The sequence below is a fragment of the Pogona vitticeps genome, chromosome 6, assembly GCF_051106095.1.
Source record: "Pogona vitticeps strain Pit_001003342236 chromosome 6, PviZW2.1, whole genome shotgun sequence".
In the NCBI taxonomy this organism is placed as follows: Eukaryota; Metazoa; Chordata; class Lepidosauria; order Squamata; family Agamidae; genus Pogona; species Pogona vitticeps.
Genome location: NC_135788.1, coordinates 57,628,857 through 57,650,324, shown reverse-complemented (window position 1 = coordinate 57,650,324; position 21,468 = coordinate 57,628,857). Strand labels below are relative to the sequence as shown.

At 41.6% G+C, this 21,468-nt stretch overlaps 2 protein-coding genes across 6 annotated transcripts in view; one reads left to right on the top strand and one right to left on the bottom strand.

Annotated features, from left to right (window-relative positions):
• CNTNAP2 (contactin associated protein 2) overlaps window positions 1–21,468 on the top strand; it is a 2,051,986-nt gene that overhangs the window by 1,425,777 nt on the left and 604,741 nt on the right. The window lies entirely within an intron of this gene.
• CFAP141 (cilia and flagella associated protein 141) overlaps window positions 1–21,468 on the bottom strand; it is a 79,477-nt gene that overhangs the window by 25,565 nt on the left and 32,444 nt on the right. For 2 of the 3 annotated variants that reach the window (XM_020814821.3, XM_078377434.1), the window contains exon 4: window positions 11,837–13,563. The exons of the other annotated variant lie outside the window; for it this stretch is intronic. In XM_020814821.3, coding sequence (XP_020670480.3) covers window positions 13,462–13,563 — 102 coding nt within the window. In that variant the 3' untranslated portion in view covers window positions 11,837–13,461. Of the gene's footprint in view, window positions 1–11,836; window positions 13,564–21,468 lie in introns of those variants that run through there. 3 annotated transcript variants of the gene reach the window in all.

Sequence of the window (21,468 nt, the reverse complement as noted above, 5' to 3'; positions counted from 1 at the left end):
ACACAATCACAGAATATTTACTCTAACCTGTGTCATGCTTTATCATCTGCAGTTTTGGAGAGAAGCTCCCCAAAATCTCCTGTTTTCAGTGCAAATGCCCCTGTTTTTCTAGAGGAATAGAAATGATAAGCAGTGTTCTTATGTACTTGTGCCTTTTTAATATAATGTACGGGGAAAATGCATTGAACCTTCCTTGTTAAAACTCCCTGGTCAATCATATGCATTTTATCTTCTTTACTTTTTTCTCAGGTCACTTCCTTTTATATGGCAAAAATTTCTGCCGCAGCAAACAAAATCTGCTAGGGAGTTATTTTGCTCTAGTTGTTATGGCTTGAATGTTTAATGTGATATATCTATTAGTGACTGGGGTTGCCATTCCCCCCCTCCCCATCTTATACAAGTTTATAATTTAGGCAATATATGTTATGTTATATGTAAAGCTTATTACTGGTAATGAAGGGAATAACAATGGATGGATTAAACATCAATCATAAAAGGAAAAAAAATGAAATAGCCAGAATCCTTTTGGTGATTCAGTGTGTGTAAGCTTAATTGATTTAACATACAGCAGGAAATTGATGAGGTGCTGGTCATACTACTATACATGTGCCTGTGGAGAACTCAGTGCCTTGGAACGAGTATCTCATTAGTGTGAGGGTTCGGGTTTTGGGGCTTCCCTTTCTTCCCAAGAAGGAGTCAAAGCAATTTTTTCTGCTTGTAACTTTTCTTTGTTTAACTCATTTAACGGAACTGCAACAGTAACTTGTGGTTTAATCTTAGTCTCTTGCCCAGACAAAGGCTCCGGTAAGGGCTCCCATGCACTTTTGTCTAACGTCTTAACAGTTCCAACGTCCCAAGGTCCAACAGGGACCTTCCCCAACAACTGGTCATCTCTCTCAGGATCGTGTGGACTCAGTAACGGGAGGGTTTCTTCATCTCCCATCCAGCCCCATGATGGGTCTCCTTCTCGCGGCGAGTAGCTCCAGGGACCAGGTAACAGCCCATCTTCCTCAGCTGCTCTATATGCCAGGCTTGACGGGCCTCCCTTTCCCTCTCACTGGCCTCTTTGGCTTCAGGTATTTTTTTACGCCAGGCCTTCGCCTCCGTCTCCCCCCAATAAGAGGGTTTCTGCATTAAACCCCTCTTACGCCTCCTTTTGGCCTCTTCCTTGGGTACTCGCACCTGCTCCCAACGTCCAGTCCACAGATCCTCTATCCAGACCATCTCCCAACCACCTGAGATATTATTCCTCTCTCCCGTTATATCTCCTAACCCCCCTTCTTTTCCCTCTAGCTCCACCCCTCTTCTTCCCTCCGAATCTTCCTTATAAGGGTCAGTTGACATTAACCCTTTGAGGGCTTCTTCCAGGTCGCCGGTATCCAGTGCACAAGACACCTTTCCTCCCTGTTCTTCTTCTTCCGACTCACAAGCGTCGGTTCCTTGATCTTTCTGAAGACCAGGGGTGGAAGGAGGGCTAATCTGTGTCATCTTAGACGTTTTTAAGAGAGTCGGCTCTACTAGAAAGACCCGGAGCTTCTGGTCTTTCCCTTCACATACCCCCCCATCCGAGAGGGCCGCACTCTCTTCCTCCTATCGCGCCCACAGACCCTGCCAAAAAAAATAATCTACATTAGCATGTTCAGAACCCTTCCGATACCTCACTGAGAAAGAGAAGGGCTGCAATGCCACGTACCAGCGGGTAAGCCGTGGATTGGTATCCTTCATGCGTTCCAACCATTGCAATGGAGCATGGTCTGTCACTAACTGGAAAGGAGCTCCTTGAAGATAATACCTTAAACTACGCATGACCCATTTAACAGCCAAGGCTTCCTTTTCTATTACCGCATATTTTTGTTCCCTGGGTGTAAGCTTTCTGCTGAGATAAAGGACGGGATACTCTACACCTTCCCAAACTTGAGCCAAAACAGCCCCTAAACCTCGATCAGAGGCATCCGTATATAAAGTAAATGGAACCGAAAAGTCCGGTGTGAATCAGGTAGGCAACTCGCAAATAATAGCTTTAAGAGTGTTGAAGGCCTTGTCTTGCTCCTCCTTCCAGATTACCCTATGGGGAGCCCTTTTCCGAGTCAAGTCGGTTAAAGGAGCTGCTATGGATGAAAATTGAGGTATAAATTGGCGATAGTACCCCACCAGTCCAAGGAACTGCTGCACCTCCCTTTTCGTTTTGGGCCTATACCATTCTGCAATTTTGGTCACTTTTCCTTCCTGAGGTTGTATTTCCCCTTGTCCTACTCTGAAACCCAGATATTCTACTTTGGGTAACCCTATCTTGCATTTTTTTTTGGATTTACTGTTAACCCGGCCTTCTTTAACTCCCTTAGCACCATCCTTAAATGATGCAGATGTTCTTCCCATGTTCTACTAAACACTATGATGTCATCGATATAAGTGGCTGCATAGTCTCTAATCGGTCCCAGTAACTTATCCATAAGCCGCTGAAATGTCGCAGCTGTCCCACGTAGCCCGAATGGCATTTTCACAAATTGGAATAACCCTTTAGGGGTGCAGAAAGCCGTTTGCTCCCTATCTTGGGGGCACACTGGAATTTGCCAGTAACCCTTGGTTAAATCAATAGAACTCAGGTATCTGGCATCACCCAATTGGTCTAATAGATCCCCAACTTTGGGCATGGGGTATGCGTCGAACTTTGAGACTGCATTTACCTTTCTAAAATCCACACAAAACCTCAATGAGCCATCTGGTTTGGGCACCATGACCGGGCGGCTTCTCCACGGCCCCTTAGCAGGTTCAATGACCCCCAATTTTAACATCTCTTCTACCTCTTGTTCTATAACATTTCTCAAGTGTCTGGGCCAAGTTCTGTTGGATGACCTTACCACCACCCCCTCTGGGGTTTCTATGGCATGCTCCACCAAATTAGTGTGCCCTGGTATCCTAGAGAAAACCTCTGGGAACTCTTGAGTCAATTTAATCACTTGTTCCTTCTGTTCAGGTCCCAAGAGTTCCCCGAATTCTGCTCCTCCTTTCTCCTTCAAATCACTACACTCAGGACCAAGTTCCTCTTCGGGCTCGCTGCCATAAAGGCTTTCCCGGTCAATCCACACCTTTAATAAGTTAACATGTAGCACTTGCGTTTTCCTTTTCCTATCAGGCGTTTCTATTTCATAATCCACCTCATTCACTTTCCTTATCACTTTATATGGCCCATGCCATTTTGTTAAAAATTGGGATGTTTCAATGGGCAATAATACCAAAACTTGGTGTCCCGGCTCAAATTCTCGCACTCAAACCCTTCTATCATACCGCTGTTTCTGTCTCACCTGTGCAGTTTGCAGATTATCTTTAGCCATGTCCCAAGCCATTTGTAAGTTATTTTTCATATCCACAATTTGTTTCAAAGCGTTATGGGAGTGATCCTCCCCTTCCTCCCACTTTTCCCTCACCAAATCCAATATCCCCCTGGGTCTTCTCCATATAATAGCTCAAACAGAGAGAAGCCGGTAGAGGCTTGGGGAGCTTCCCTAATTGCAAACATAAGGGGGGATAAGAAGGTATGCCAGACCTTAGGTTTTTCTAATGCCAACTTTCGTAACATGCCCTTCAGGGTACGATTAAATCGCTCTACCAATCCATTAGCCTGGGGGTGATAGATTGAGGTCTTTAAAGATTTCACCCCTAACATTTCCCACATCTGTTTAAAGATGTGAAATTCGACCCTTGATCGGTCAAGACCTCCCGGGGAAACCCCACTCTAGCAAACACTCCCAACAACTCCTTTGCCAATACTTTGGCTGTGGTAGACTGCAAAGGCACTGCTTCAGGATACTGCGTGGCGTAATCAATTATCACCAAGATATACTGAGGCCCCCCACTGGATTTAGTAAGTGGTCCCACAATGTCCATGGCTATCCGGTCAAAAGGTCTGTCCACCAGGGGCATTGGTATCAATGATGCTCCAGGCCCGGCCTTAGGTTGCGTCAACTGACACTGTGGACAGGATTTACAAAAGTCTTCTACCTCTCTATGCATTTTCGGCCAGAAGAATCTTTGTTGCACTCGCGCCAGAGTCTTTTGGGTGGCTAAGTGTCCCACCACAGGTAAATCATGAGCCCAGTGCATAATCCATTCTCTCAACTGCTGGGGAACTACTAGCAAAGTCTCCTCTCTTCCCTCCTGCTTGTGCACCAGGTACAACAATCCTTCTTTCAATTTGAAGAAGTTTTCTCCTTCCTTGGTAGCCCCTTCTTGGATTGCTTTACCAAAACATTCCCCCAATGTTATATCATCCTGTTGTAGACCCCTAATTTGATCCCTAGAGAGGCTGATGACCTCTAAATCCTCTCCCTTTCTCATCTTCTCCTGCGCACCCCTCCGTGCTTTCTGCGGCAAGATGTTCCACTCCCGGCCAGTCTCTCCCCAGCAGCATCTCCCTGCTGGGGACAACTCCCACCAGCAATTCTCTTTTACAACCACCTATCTCTATCTCAGCTTTAGCGGTCGAGTACTCTCTTGAGTCCCCGTGTATACATTTAATCACCATGAACTTGGGCTGCCGTTCCCCTTCCAATTCTCTAACCAAAGTTCGGCTACAACCAGTGTCTATGAGTGCCTTTTTCCACTGTCCGTTAACCTTGGCGTCCACCAACCACCCTGGGTGACTTCCAACAGCCACCTTTGCAAAGAGGGCATAGGTGTGGGACCAGGCACACTTTTCAGATGGTCAAAACTTTTTAATGTGCCCGAGCTGGCCACACCCGAAGCAGGCCCCCACCTTCTCTTTGCCCTGTGTCCAGTTTGCCGCTAGCTTGCTCTTCGGAGGTTCAGTGGTAGGCGCGGGTCTCGGGGCCCTATTCATCGGTGAACTGGACAGGTTGGCTTTTCCTTGGTCCTGTCTCTTCAGCATGGCACCCGATCCCCCGCGTGGAGCAGACTGCGTAGCCATCTCCGCCATCTTGTCACATCCTCGTGGTCTTTCCCCTGGTGTTGTCATCCGGTTCGACCACGTGTCTTCCGCTTCCAGGTAGTCTTCCAGCAAAGTTACAGTGCCCTCTAGGTTGGCTGGCTTATACTTTACCACCCAGTTCCTTGGACCCGGACTCAACGTAGATATCAGTTGTTCCATGAGGAATATTTCCAACGTTTTGCCTTTAGGCTGAATCCACTGGGTCGCATTTACCCTCATCTTTTGTGCCAACGTACGTGGGTGTAGTCCCGGTTTTAACTTCAACTCCCTAAACCGCCATCTATAAGCTTCATTTAAGTTCAGTATGTTTAATATGGCGGTCTTGACCACCGTATAATTTCCGGTGTCCTCTGGGTCTAGCGTGTCGACAATTTCTTGTGGCAACCCCTTGGGGTACGGTGTCAAATCAAGTGCCCACTGGTCCTTTGGCCATTTCGCTGATGTCGCGATCCTTTCAAAAATATGTATAAAGGCCGCTGGGTCATCTTGTGGTCCCATCTTCTGTAACTTTATAGGGGGACGTGTCGTTATCATGTTAGCTGCCGTCGCTGGGTTAGTTGTATTCTGAGGATTAACCTTCATGTTGTGTAACTGTTCCATCATCATGCACTGCTGATCTGCTAATTGTCGTATTAGTGTTTCCTGCCCCTCTGTTATTCTTTGGATCCAGTCATCTGCGTTAGCCGGCTGACAGGGAAGCCACCCTAGTTGGGCGCCAATATGTGAGGGTTCGGGTTTTGGGGCTTCCCTTTCTTCCCAAGAAGGAGTCGAAGCAATTTTTTCTGCTTGTAACTTTTCTTTATTTAATTCATTAAATGGAACTGAAACAGTAACTCGTGGTTTAGTCTTAGTCTCTCGCCCGGACAAAGGCTCCGGTAAGGGCTCCCATGCACTTTCATCTAACGTCTTAACAGTTCCAACGTCCCAAGGTCCAACAGGGATCTTCCCCAACAACTGGTCATCTCTCTCAGGATCGTGTGGACTCAGTAACGGGAGGGTTTCTTCATCTCCCATCCAGCCCCATGATGGGTCTCCTTCTCGCGGCGAGTAGCTCCAGGGACCAGGTAACAGCCCATCTTCCTCAGCTGCTCTATATGCCAGGCTTGACGGGCCTCCCTTTCCCTCTCACTGGCCTCTTTGGCTTCAGGTATTTTTTTACGCCAGGCCTTCGCCTCCGTCTCCCCCCAATAAGAGGGTTTCTGCATTAAACCCCTCTTACGCCTCCTTTTGGCCTCTTCCTTGGGTACTCGCACCTGCTCCCAACGTCCAGTCCACAGATCCTCTATCCAGACCATCTCCCAACCACCTGGGATATTATTCCTCTCTCCCGTTATATCTCCTAACCCCCCTTCTTTTCCCTCTAGCTCCACCCCTCTTCTTCCCTCCAAATCTTCCTTATAAGGGTCGGTTGACATTAACCCTTTGAGGGCTTCTTCCAGGTCGCTGGTATCCACTGCACAAGACACCTTTCCTCCCTGTTGTTCTTCTTCCGACTCACAAGCGTCAGTCCCATGATCTTTCTGAAGACCAGGGGTGGAAGGAGGGCTAGTCTGTGTCATCTTAGACGTTTTTAAGAGAGTCGGCTCTACTAGAAAGACCCGGAGCTTCTGGTCTTTCCCTTCACAATTAGTTAATGACAATTCATTATACGTAAGGGCCTGATCACACAGATCATGTGAATCATTTCCCCCCTCCTTTTAAAATATCTATCTATCTATCTATCTATCTATCTATCTATCTATCTATCTATCTATCTATCTATCTATCTATCTATCTATCTATCTATCTATCTATCTATCTATCTATCTATCTATCTATCCATCTATCTATCCATCCATCCATCCATCCATCCATCCATCCATCCATCCATCCACCCACCCACCCACCCACCCACCCACCTACCTACCTACCTACCTACCTACCTACCTACCTACCTACCTACCTACCTACCTACCTACCTACCTACCTACCTACCTGTTGTTGTTGTTGTTTAGTCATTTAGTCGTGTCTGACTCTTCATGACCCCGTTGACCAGAGCACGGCAGGCCATCCTGTCTTCCACTGCCTCCCGGAGCTGGGCCAAATTCATGTTGGTCGCTTCAATGACACTGTCCAACCGTCTCATCCTCTGTCGTCCCCTTCTCCTCTTGCCCTCACACTTTCCTAACATCAGGGTCTTTTCCAGGGAGTCCTCTCTTCTCATCAGATGGCCAAAGTATTGGAGCCTCAGCTTCAGGATCTGTCCTTCCAGTGAGCACTCAGGGTTGATTTCCTTTAGAATGCACTGGTTTGTTCTCCTTGCAGTCCAGGGGACTCTCAAGAGCCTCCTCCAGCACCACAATTCAAAAGCATCAATTCTTTGGCAGTCAGCTTTCTTTATGGTCCAGCTCTCACTTCCATACATCGCTGCAGGAAAAACCATAGCTTTGACTATTCGGACTTTTGTTGGCAAGGTGATGTCTCTGCTTTTTAAGATGCTGTCAAGGTTTGTCATCGCTTTCCTCCCAAGAAGCAGGCGTCTTTTAATTTCGGGGCTGCTGTCTCCATCTGCAGTGATCATGGAGCCCAAGAAAGTAAAATCTGACACTGCCTCCATATCTTCCCCTTCTATTTCCCAGGAGGTGATGGGACCAGTGGACATGATCTTAGTTTTTTTGATGTTGAGTTTCAGACCGTTTTTTGCACTCTCGTCTTTCACCCTCATTACAAGGTTCTTTAGTTCCTCCTCACTTTCCGCCATCAGAGTGGTATCATCTGCATATCGGAGGTTGTTGATATTTCTTCCTGCAATCTTAATTCCAGCTTGTGATTCCTCCAGTCCAGCCTTCCGCATGATGTATTCTGCATATAAGTTAAATAAGCAGGGTGACAGTATACAGCCTTGTCGTACTCCTTTCCCAATTTTGAACCAATCCGTTGTTCCATATCCAGTTCTAACTGTTGCTTCCTGTCCCACATATAGGTTTCTCAGGAGATGGATAAGGTGGTCAGGCACGCCCATTTCTTTTAGGACTTGCCATAGTTTGCTGTGGTCCACACAGTCAAAGGCTTTTGCATAATCAATGAAGCAGAAGTAGATGTTTTTCTTGAAATCTCTGGCTTTCGCCATAATCCAGCACATATTAGCAATTTGGTCTCTAGTTCCTCTACCCCTTTGAAATCCAGCTTTTACTTCTGGGAGTTCTTGGTCCACATACTGCTGAAGCCTACCTTGGAGGATTTTCAGCATAATCTTGCTAGTGTGTGAGATGAGTGCAATTGTCCAGTAGTTGGAGCATTCTTTGGCACTGCCCTTCTTTGGTATTGGGATGTGGACTGATCTTTTCCAGTCCTCTGGCCACTGTTGAGTTTTCCAAATTTGTTGGCATATTGAATGTAGCACCTTAACAGCATCATCCTTTAAGATTTTAAATAGTTCAACTGGAATGCCATCACCTCCACTGGCCTTGTTGTTAGCCAGGCTTTCTAAGGCCCACTTTACCTCACTCTCCAGGATGTCTGGCTCTAGGTCAGCAACTATATTGTCTGGGTTGTCCGGGATATCCAAAACTTTCTGATATAATTCTTCTGTGTATTCTTGCCACCTCTTCTTGATGTCTTCTGCTTCTGTGAGGTCCCTTCCATTTTTGTCTTTTATCATGTCCATCTTTGCACAAAACGTTCCTTTAATATCTCCAATTTTCCTGAACAGATCTCTGGTTTTTCCTTTTCTGTTATTTTCCTCTATTTCTTTGCATTGTTCATTTAAGAAGGCCCTCTTGTCTCTCCTTGCTATTCTTTGGAAGTCTGCATTCAATTTTCTGTAACTTTCCCTATCTCCCCTGCATTTTGTTTCCCTTCTCTTTTCTGCTATTTGTAAGGCCTCGTTGGACAGCCACTTTGCTTTCTTGCATTTCCTTTTCTTTGGGATGGTTTTTGTTGCTGCCTCCTGGACAATGTTACGAGCCTCTATCCAAAGTTCTTCAGGCACTCTGTCCACCAAATCTAGTTCCTTAAATCTGTTCTTCACTTCTACTGTGTATTCGTAAGGGATTTGGTTTAGATTATACCTGAGTGGCCCAGTGGTTTTTCCTACTCTCTTCAGTTTAAGCTTGAATTTTGCTATGAGAAGCTGATGATCAGAGCCACAATCAGCTCCAGGTCTTGTTTTTGCTGACTGTATAGAGCTTCTCCATCTTTGGCTGCAGAGAATATAGTCAATCTGATTTCGATGTTGCCCATCTGGTGATTTCCATGTGTAGAGTCACCTCTTGTGTTGTTGGAAAAGGGTGTTTGTGATGACCAGCTTGTTCTCTTGACAAAACTCTATTAGCCTTTGCCCTGCTTCGTTTTGAACTCCAAGGCCAAACTTCCCTGTTGTTCCTTTTATCTCTTGGCTCCCTACCTTAGCATTCCAGTCCCCCAGAATGAGAAGAACATCCTTCTTCGGTGTCAGTTCTAGAAGGTGTTGTAAATCTTCATTAAATTGTTCAATTTCAGTCTCCTCAGCAACGGAAGTTGGTGCATAAACTTGGATTATTGTGATGTTGAAAGGTCTGCCTTGGATACATATTGACATCATTCTATCATTTTTGAGATTATATCCCATTATGGCTTTTCCCACTCTTTTGTTGACTATGAGGGCTACTCCATTTGTTCTACGGGATTCTTGCCGACAATAGTAGACATGATAATCATCTGAGTTGAAATCACCCATTCCCATCCATTTTAGTTCACTGATGCCCAGAATGTCGATGTTTATTCTTGCCATCTCCTGTTTGACCACCTCCAGCTTCCCAAGGTTCATAGATCTTACATTCCAGGTTCCTACGCAGTATTTTTCTTTCCAGCATCGGACTTTCCTTTCACTTCCAGGCACGTCCACAGCTGAGCGTCCTTTTGGCTTTGGCCCATCCACTTCATCAGCTCTGGAGCTACTTGTACTTGTCCTCCGCTCTTCCTCAGTAGCATGTTGGACGCCTTTTGACCTGAGGGTCCCATCTTCCAGCGTCATATCTTTTAGCCTTTTTTTTCTGATCATGGGGCATTCTTGGCAAAGATACTGGAGTGGAATTGCCGGTTCCTACCCCAGGTGAATTGCGTTTAGTCAGAACTCTCCACTATGACCTGTCCGTCTTGGGTGGCCCTGCACGGCATAGCCCATAGCTTCTCTGAGTTACTCAAGCCCCCTCTACCTAATAGAATCTCTAGTTCTATTGAAAATCTAGTTAGTTGTGTTTTTTTTTGTTTTTGTAGAGGAATTATATCTTTTGGTGATGGCTGGGGTTTTGAAATGATTGATTATGTAAAGATGTCTTATTTTGCTTTCTTAAACAAATTTCTTTCTAATCTTTCTATTTTTCTAATAAAATTCTAAAAATGCTAAATGTCTGGAAGTTGGCTTCTTGGATAGACCATAAGCTACAATAGTTAATTGGCTAATTTAAATTGATGTGCTCAATACGGCCACGTTTACTTAATGCTACCAATTTGGGGTCCTACATATTAAAGAGTACTAGGATGATTAGATCTCCTAGAACTCCTGTAAGCGTTTTGTTCTGTGTTAAATCGGATCAGACTTGGGAGAAAGATTGATTCAGCTGCCCTAGGGTAAAATTACAGGACCCGGTTTTGCCTGATAAGGAGCTGATCATTCCGGACCCTCTCTGTTCCGTGGAAAAGCAGTTTCTTCGGAAGCTAGCTTTTCTGACAATCTCCATCGTCATCAACATATGACCTGTTAGTTTTATCCCATTAGTATCTGTATCTACTACTTTAGAAATTAAACTTTGAGATATAAACATATAATCTATTCTAGAATAACTATTATGTACAAAGGAATAATTAGTAAATTTTCTTTCACCTCCCTTCAATTCTCTCCATATACTGTATCTTTTAAATCCGTAGTTTTCAATATCCTGCTTACTAGGGTACTTCTTTTATTCAATTCATCTTTTTTACATACAGTTTTATCCTTTATCTTATCTAAAAAAATTATTCATAAATGATATATAGTTTTTTTCTGTCACTGTTAGTTAATGCGCAAACTGGTGGTATATGCCACTTGCAGCCCTTCATTCCTTCCTTTTTAAATGTTCACTTCCTGATTCCTTTCTCCACTTTCTGTTTTTATTTTTTCCCCTTTTCCTTCTCTCCTTTTCCCACTTTCCCTTGCTTACTTTACTCAATCATCCCTTTTCCTTATTTTTCTCTCAGTTCTTGGCTTTCATTTTTCTTTTCCTCTTTGAACAGCACCAGCAGCAGGAGCAAGCAGGTTTAAAAAGACCTGCAAAGTATTGTGAAGAGCAGATGTTTTTTTAAAAAAAGACAGAGACGTTAATGTGACACTTTATTTCTCCCCTTAAACTATTCCAAGTAGGAAATGTTCCTCTCTCTGCTCAAGCCCTCTTTCCCTTTCCCTTCCTTAAACCCACAAGGGAGGAGGGGAATGTTGTATTCTTCTGAGCAATGTATTTCTGTTGTTGCTACTGCAGCAGCAAGCAATTTATCAATAAGCATTAAAGGGGGGGTACAAGCGTGATGGCCATGCAGTGGCCACAGCACCCAAAAAGCTGACCCTTTTGCAAAGTAAATAAATCAACAGTAATGTTCTCACACACTAAAACTATAAGTGATACAGGACCAGTACATTTTAAAACAACCATGTTTGTGAAGTTGGCCTAATGCCAAGAAAGGCCTGGTGGGGAAAAAACAGAAATCAGCCCTTCTCAACAGTGGCCCCTCACCTTTGGAACAACTTACCTGATGAGATCTGCCTGGCTCCCTCACTGAGGGCCTTCAAGATTAACTTGAAGACTATACTATGGCTATATAGGCAGGCCTTCCCTACAGCCACTACCTAGCCTATTTATCCTCTTCTTCTTCTTCTTCTTCTTCTTCTTCTTTCCCCTCTTTCTTTTTTTCCTTTCCCATCTTGGATTAATCTCGATTTTATCTTAGCTTATTTTTATATTATATGTAAACTGCCCAGAGTAGACACGTTCTATATGAGTGGTATATAAATCTAATAAATACATAAAAAATAAATAAAGTTGGGGGGAAAAACCACAATTAACTGGCTAAATGAACTGATGTTACCAGTGCATTATGTGAATAAACATTTTAAAATGATTTAAATAACAGCATAATTTATATAACTGAGATTCTTTTGGAACATATGATTGAGCCCTAAGTTACATGTGCAACTCACCAACAGAATTCTGTATAATATAAGCCTTAAAATGGTACCCATTTTCAATACACAACTAAATTAATAGCTTCCTGTTTAGTCAAGATTCCAATCTGAAGTATAGTCAAAATACATGGTTTGGAATACATGAAATTTTAATAATTTAACATTTGCAAGATATATTTGGTTTTAAGAAAATCATAAGGAATGTTTAGATTGTGTTTGAAGATTACACACTAATTTTAAAATAAGAAACATATGACTATACCGTTGCATAATAAAGATAAAAATTGCTAATATATTATTATAATTTTCTTTTACACTTTTTAAAACCAGTTCTTTTAAAGCTATGTATCCAATACTCTTTCTACAAAGTAGTGAAAGTACTGATATTGTTCTGTAGATTCCCCTTTGGTTTGGGAAAATGTTTCATGCTACTTGAACATTCACCTTGAACTACTTATCCATTTCCTTAGCTGAGCAGAGAAGGGACAGGTCAAAGCCTCTAATCATGTGACAGGATATAGTTGGTGTGGCAGACTTTTTTATGGTGGCATTCTTGCCTTTGGAACCTTTTCCCTGCTACCTAGTCATTTTGGCACCAGGCAAAGTCCTTTTTATCTTAGAAGGTTTTCAGAACACTCAACCCTTTTAATCCTGGTTTTATGCAGCTTTTACTGCCTTTTTAAAGTGTTGTTTCTTATACTGTTTTTCTATTTTACCATATATATATTGTTATATCATTATGTAAACTGCTCTAATAAATTTGAATTGAAGGGTAGGTAAAATGTTGGTAAGCTTGAAACATTATAGGGGACAATTTAGTAAACATGCAATTGTTTAACAGTTCTGTTAAGTAAATGAGATATAAATTCAAACATATTTAGGTTTCCCCTAAATGTTTTAATGTTTACAATATCCTTTTATTGAGACTTTGATCATTAGATGATGTAATGGTTGCTAACTAGTAGAGGAAACAGATACTGTAAAGCTAAGCACTTCTAAAATTCTTTGATTCCAGAGAGAGAATCTGGTGCATGCTTAAATTTTCTGCAGATGAAATCAATGAGATGCCCTCTACTTGGATTACATTTTTGCCCTTGTTCACTTAATCTGCTGTTACCCTCTATGTATTTGTATTAAGAGAAAAATTTACTATTTGGGGATATACTTGCTTACTAACAAGAAGTCTATCTTTAATCTTGCCCCCTGGTATTTTTCATTAAATATTTAAATACTGAAAAAAGCAACGCTTAAAAGAGAGAGTTTTGTATAACACCACATGTACTTTTTCTTTTAAGCCTACATGAGAAATCTTTAATGCTTCAAGGTCTGCATCAGAAAAGTATTATAGTCGTTCTGCATAGAATGATTTGCCAAGGTGATTCAGTTCCAGCTGGTATTGCAGATGCTCAGTACTTAGGAGATGACGTAAAGCTGCTCGACGAACCTGCCAGATATGAAAATGCCATAAACAATTCATTCTTTGTTGCTTCTTTGGGGTTTCAACAAGTCTGAATCATCTATTTGCCAATACCCTTGTCCTGCTATTCTACGTTCTATTGTTACCTCTGTAAATATTCATAATGACCTCTGTCAGGAACACCTTCCCACTAAGGAACACTGCTCCTTCGGTCAGAGAGTCTCCAGGCCTTTATGTACTTCCTTTATACTGAGCTAAGTCCAATCAAGCACCAGTAGAGCTTAGCATAAGCCCCTTCTAGCAAGTCTGACCTAAAGAGGACACTTCTGCACTTACTTAGCATTTAGCAATAATGGCAACAAGGAAAAAAAAAATACCTGACTTTTAAAACATCTAACAAAAATTAAAATAGTAAAATATTAATAATCATGTATTTTGTTGTTTAGTCGTTTAGTCGTGTATGACTCTTCATGACCCCATGGATCAAAGCACACCAGGCCCTCCTGTCCTCCACTGCCTCCCAGATTTGGGTCAAATTCATGTTGGTAGCTTCAATGACACTGTCCAATCATCTCATCCTATGTCGTTCCCTTCTCCTCTTGACTTCACACTTTCCCAACATCAGGGTCTTTTCCAGGGAGTCTTCTCTTCTCATGAGATGGCCAGTATTGGAGCCTCAGCTTCAGGATCTGTCCTTCCAGTGAGCACTTAGGCTTGATTTCCTTTAGAATGGATAAGTTTGTTCTCCTTGCAGCCCAGGGTACTCTCAAGAGTACCTCCTCCAGCACCACAATTCAAAAGCATCACTTCTTTGGTGGTCAGCTTTCTTTATGGTCCAGCTCTCACTTCCATACATCACTACTGGAAAAACCATAGCTTTGACTATTCAGACTTTTGTTGGCAAGGTGATGTCTCTGCTTTTTAAGATGCTGTTGAGGTTTGTCACTGCTTTCCTCCCAAGAAGCAGGCATCTTTTAATTTTGTGGCTGCTGTCACCATCTGCAGTGATCATAGAGCCCAAGAAAGTAAAATCTGACACTGCCTCCATATCTTCCCCTTCTATTTGCCAGGAGGTGATGGGACTAGTGGCCATGATCTTAGTTTTTTTGATGTTGAGCTTCAGACCGTTTTTTGCACTCTCCTCTTTCACCCTCATTACAAGGTTCCTTAATTCCTGCTCACTTTCTGCCATCAGAGTGGTATCATCTGCATATCGGAGGTTGTAGATATTTCTTCCGGCAGTCTTAATTCCGGCTTGGGATTCCTCCAGTCTGGCCTTTCGCATGATGTATTCTGCATATCATAATCATGTATACATTTAAATAAAATGAACTTTAGTGAACCCAATAAAATTCCACAAGAATTAGGAACTACTGTGTAGTTTATTTAATTGGACAAAGTTTGTTTTCTTTCACGGAACAAAACTCATTCAGCCATAAAGACGGAAGCCTTATATACAAAGACTGCTTAGATCCTTGTAGAAGAAATTTGTGTTTGTCTTCAAGCTCCCACTTTCTCATGTGGCCAATAATACTCCCTATAATTGGCAGAAAACCAGTGATCCAGTGAATAGAAGTCTAGGTCTTCCCCTTTGGTTGTCCAATATGTAAAATCTTCCATTAGAGTGCCTGAAATCTTCATTGTAACATCATCAGATTCACTGCTCAAAATGAAGCTGAGTGGAGACCATACATCAATTTTTCTCATTGGGAAAAACAAGCATTTTGACCCCAATCTTGGGTCTCAAGTTTCACTATCCACTTCATAACAGCCAGTATGGTGTAGTGGATATAGTGGTAGAGTAGAACCCCAGAGATTGGGCTGAAAACTATGGAAATTGGTTGTTGTGGGTTTTTCGGGCTTCTTGGCCATGTTCTGAAAGTGGTTCTTCCTAATGTTTCGCCAGTCTCTGTGGCTGGCATCTTCAGAGGACAGAAGATGCCAGCCACAGAGACTGGCGAAACGTTAGGAAGAACCACTTTCAGAACACGGCCAAGAAGCCCGAAAAACCCACAACAACCATTAGATCCCGGCCGTGAAAGCCTTCGCAAATACACTATGGAAATTCCTGAGGGGTGGCAATTGTGAACCATAAACATCTCACATACCTTGAAAATGCTATTGGGGTTATCATAAGCTGAAAGAAAATTGGGGAAATGTACATAGTAACAGACATTTCATAGAGTTTACATTCAACAGGTCACCTATTTTCAGTTACGCTATAATACTCTTCATTTAAAACAATTTCTTATATTGAACCTGGGAGAACTTAAGCAGCAGTAGGCATCAGACAAAAGACGAACCATAAGGAAACTTTAAAACCATTTATTTTTTTAAAAAAATGATTTTTCATTTGGTAAGGGAAGATCATAGGGAAGGGGATTTGGATCAGGGTATTGGGGTAAATAAATAATACAGAATGTGATAGAGAACAGAAATTCAAATTATTACAATTGTCGATATGTTTCTTACTAAGCTTACTTCACACATCATTTTTTTCCAAGTCTTTAAACTCTAAAATTAAATCTTATATTTTCTTTTTCATAATGTTAACCCATTCATGTTCTCATCTTTCATCCAGTTATACAAAGGTTTCCACTTTTTTCTAGCCTCAGCAATTTCTTTGTCTTTTAATACTTCAGTTAAAATAACCATCTCTGCTGCCTCAAGAATTTTTTCTATTAACTCCTAGGCTGTTTAAGTCTCCTTTTTTTCCAGCATTTGGCATATAAAATTCTTGCTGCTGCAGTTACATGTATGATGAAATATCTTTTTTCTTTTTCTATCGAGTCTGGTATTATATTCAACAGAAACAATTCAGGTTCATATGGAATTATAGAGGATAACATTTTTTGTAAAAACTCATGGACTAGTTTCCAAAAGCTCTTAGCTTCCCTACAAGTCCACCACATATGATAAAAACTACCTTCTTTTGATTTGCATTTCCAACATTTGTTAGAGGTACTTTGATATATTTTCAATAATTTTTCAGGTGTCATATACCATCTATAGAACATCTTATAGATATTTTCTTTATAATTAATTGCTTTTGTTAGCTTAATATTACGTTCCCATATTTGTGACCATGACTTTAAGTTAATATTGTGGCCCACATTTTGGGCCCATTTTATCATACATTCTTTAACTATTTCATCTTGCATTTTAAATTCTATTAGGTAATTATCCAATGTTTTAATCAGTTTTTCCTTTACATTCAGAAGTGTTTTATACAGTGGTGTCTGTTGCTTACAAAATCCTACTGCTTTATCTCATGTATATCTTGAATCTATTTGTGTTTCTGTCCACCAATCAAGTATTGTACCTTGTTCTTCTAGTTTTTCCCTTGATTTCATACTCATGTCCTCTTTTAACAAATCTCTATCTCAAGAGTTTCTTCTTTTCCATTAATGCTGGTTGTATAAATGCTTCAGTTGAAGAGATCCATTCAGGAACTTTTTGGTAATTTTCTTCCTGGATCTTGGTCCATACCCAGTTTAAGTTTCCTTATCAGATGTTTCTTAAATTGTTTATTGTCTTTTGCTGTTTCATACCATAGGAAGGCGTGCCATCCTAGATTTAGATCATGTCCTTCTAGTTTTAATATTCTATCATTTTCTAAAACTATCCATTCCTTTATCCAAACTAGAGCACAGGTTCTATAATATAAAATCCAATCTGGAAGTCCAAAGCCTGCTATTTGTTTTGGATCTTGAAGTGCTTTGATTTTTATTCTAGATTTTTTCCCTTGCCAGACAAACTTTATTTTTTGTTAATGTCCCTATTGAATTTGTGTTTCCACCATTAATATTCTTCCATCTTGTGTTGCATGGACCAATTTAGGGTTTAATTCTTTCCTTACATAGACAGCCAATCCTCTCTTTTGATGCTGTAAATATTTCTCCCATTTTTTTTATTTTGAAATAACTTATTGTCTGTTAGCCTTATATGTGTTTCTTGTCGACAAATCACATCCAATTTTAACTTTTGTAATTGTAGGAAGATCCTTTTTTTGTGGGGCATTTAATTCATTGATATTGACTGAAAAGAATTTCTATTGGTCCATATTCATTAGATTTGGTTTTAATATCTGTTTTTCCTTTTCTTTTCTTAGCACCTCTTGTCTGTATCCTTGACTTGTTTTCTATTTATTCTTCCTCTCCTGTTTCTGAATCTGTTTCTTCTTCTGATCCTGACTCTTCTATTTCAGAACTTTGCTTTTTTCCCCTTTTCCTTCTCTGGCTGTTTCTCTTTCTTCCCCTTCTTTTCTGATTCTTTCCCTCTTTTCTCCAAAAATTCATCTGCTTTGGGGTATTTATAAAGTATCTTTGGGTCTGGAATTGAAAAATAAGCCCTTCTGGAGTTAGCCACCTATATATTATTGCCTTTTGTCTGAGATAGTTTGTCAGATGTTCATATTTCTCTCTGTTTTGTCATATTTTCCAAAGAATCTGCTTCAAAATCTTACATTCTTTTCCTTTTATCTCTAATTTCTTTCCTTGAATAGGTATCAGAATTGTATTTCTAAATGTGGTTGTTAAAAAATTAGCAGGTAGTTTTTAACATGTAATCTGGGTAAGTATTACCCACAGTATTACATACTGAGAGTATGGCTTAATAAGAAGCTGACGGCATATACCAAGATCCAGGTCTATAGAGCCTGTGTCCTCGGTATACTCCTGTACTGCAGTAAGTCCTGGACCCTTTGTGCATGGCAGGAGAGGAAGCTGAACGCATTCCATATGCGTTATCTCCGATGCATTTTGGGTATCACCTGGCAGGACAAAGTTCCAAATAGAGTAGTCCTAGAATGAGCTGGAATTTTTGCATGCATTTATTACTGAAACAGCAATGTCTACGCTGGTTTGGGCATGTCGGGAGAATGGCTGATCGTCAGATTCCAAAGGATCTCCAGTATGGAGAATTAGTACAGGGAAATTGCCCCAGAGGGAGACCACAGCCGCGATACAAGGATATCTGCAAGCGGGATCTGAAGGCCTTAGGAATGGACCTCAGCAGATGGGAAACCTTGACATCTGAGCATTAAGTCTGGAGGCAGGTGGTGCAGCATGGCTTCTCCCAATTTGAAGAGACACTTTTCCAACAGGCTGAGGCAAAGAGATAGTCCTGAAACCAGCAAAATCAGGGAGCTGGACAGGGACAGATTATATTTGTCTTCAGTACGGAAGGGATTGTCACTCTCACATTGGCCTTCTCAGCCATACTAGATGCTGTTCCAAGTCCTCTATTCAGAGCATGTTACCATAGTCTCTCTAGGATGCCTAATCTAATCTGGGTAAATTACTGTATTTTTCTCTCCATAAGACACACCTGATGATAAGACAAACTAAATTTTTAGAGGATATTTAATATTTAATAAACTAAAACAGGATGGAGGGAGCAAATGGAGCTCTGGGATGTTACTTTTAAGGGACAAGCCCTCCAATTGGTCCCCGAACCTGCACAGCTCCAGGAAGAAACAAAGTGACCAAGCACTGCCACGCTGCTAAGAAATGGTGGGAGAAAAGGATGGCTGCAGCCCTGCAGGAACCAGAGAAGAGAAGCTGAGGGAGAAACAGTTTTCAGAAGGTCTGGCGGGGCAGAAGAGGCTACTTGAGAGCCCCATCAAGAAAGGCTCCTGCCGGCTTCATTTCATCCCATCCATGAGGCAGAAAGAGTGGCTGCATCCCCAAAGCAAATTAAAGCCCCATCCTGCCCAGTGATAAACTGGGAGACCCCTGGCAGCACCAATATTCTCTCCCTCTCCTTTCTCCACCCCTTCTCCCGCAGGGAGGATTGAAAAGCCATGCCAGGGCAAGCACCTTCGGGCACAAGCACGTGCCTGGAGAGCAGAGGACTCCCCGACATCCACTTTCCTCCGGGCCCTCTTTATGCAGCAGTCAGTATGGCAGAATGCCCATGTTCCACCTGTCCATCATGTGGAGCTCTAGAGCTGGAGCCTATGAGAGGACAGGCGGGCAGACACAAGAGGCAGTTAGGGGCAGTTGGGAGACTGAGAGTGAATGAGAGATGAGGTTTTGAGAGTTTTAGGAGAGAGAAGGGAAAGTTGAAGTGGTATAGTTGGTTTATGGATTAAAGAATAGTTAAAAGATAGAAGTATAATAAATAGACAGTCATCTGATAGTATTCCAGTGATTAACAGTTATTAATATGAAAAGTAATGTCCATAAAGAAACTTGTTTAATACCCAAGCAATGAGTGCAACATAATAAAACATCTATGAATAATGGCTATGTGTTTTAACAAAAAATAATAAATAATCAACTATATTTTTATACATGTGTCTTTGCAACATCTATGGTAAATCAAGATCTGCAAGTTGTGTCCAAAGGTGGACCTGGGTTTGAGGGAAACAAACAAGGGACACTGGGGGTGTGCGACAGTTGGCTATTTTGGGGAAAGCCCAGAGGCCCGGCAAACAGCTAGAGCCCGGGGAGTGCATGAGAGGGGATGGGCTAGGGTGGGGGGAGAGAAAGGGAGTCACTGTGTGGCCTGCGCCTCAAGGGGCTTGGGTTTGGGTTGGGAGGGTTACAGTATTCGCTCCATAAGACGTACACACTTTTCCCTCCACTTTTTTGGAGGGGAAAAGTGCATCTTATGGAGTGAAAAATACAGTATGCCTCTTTGTGTAAGCTGAGGAAACTCTCCATGCTTTGTCTATATTTTGTCTCACTTCCCCTGTTGTATTTCTAGAATTGGTGCAAGTGCTTCCGATATGCAGTCAATTATGTTTTCTTCTTTCTGTTCATGTATATTCTGGAGTCTAAGTTAATATGTTGCTTACCATATTCAATAGTATGTCCTCATCTTGTTTTCTCTGTGTCTACTCCTCTTGTAATTCTTTAGCTAGATCTTCTAATTTATCCTCTGGTTTTTTTGACAGTTTGCAATATCTTTGCAACTTTTCTTTTTTTTTTTCACCTGTTGCTTTGTCTGTATAATCTTGTTTCCAAGTTCTTTAATTTGCAGAGAAAGTTGTGTTAAAATTTTCTGCAATTGCTTCCATACTAGGGCTTCAAGGCTTTGTTTGAGGTTTTGCTGCTAATTTCTGAAAGATTCTTGACTTGTTAATTTGGCCAGAGGTGTATCAGTTGCAGGAGATCCTTTGAGTGTTTTACCCAGTGCTTTCACAGTGATTTTAATTAAGCTGTGTACAGGGTATCTCCAAGTTAATATACTGCCCCTAAAACAAGATTCTCATTTGACAATCAGATCAATATTAAATTATCAGTGTATCACACCCATCAATGTCCCAGTGTCTCAATATCTATATGTTCTGTTAAAATAGGAATGGAAATTCAGTTAATAGTCTTTGTTTTCTTCTTTCTTCAATATTCTCTTGAAAATCCAGTAGATGTCACTGTCTGTTTTTCTTTTCATTTCGTTTTCTATGTCCCATGTTCATATTCCTTTCCTCCTCACTGTCTGTTATCTCTCCCTTCTCTCTGATTCTTCCGGCTCCTACAGTCAAAGTGAAATAGTCCACATATTTCCCAAATTTAATGAGTTACTTTTCCAGAGCCTAGTCAAGCAATGTCTGTTATCAGTAGTTTTTCTGTCCTATTACTCCTTCAGGAATAATTTACAGAGATGCCTTTTTATTCTGGCCTTGAATCATCTCCCCCGGCTCCAATTATAGTTCAGCATAGTCCAGCACTCTCACACAAGGTAGGACGGAAGTGGGTGATGTGGAGTGGAGGTGGTGGGAGGATATGTAGAATTAAAAAGACTTCTGAAGTTGAAAACTTTCTCTGAAGAGACAATCTTTATAGATTGTTTTAAGAAATCACCTCCCCCTTCCCCTTTTGTAGCTAGGGAAGCAGAGGGTCTGCTTCAAGCTGTCTCATTAAGTTTCATCTAATATTCATGAGCCTCTCACATCCTCCCTTTCTTTGCTTTCAGTTTGTTTTTAAT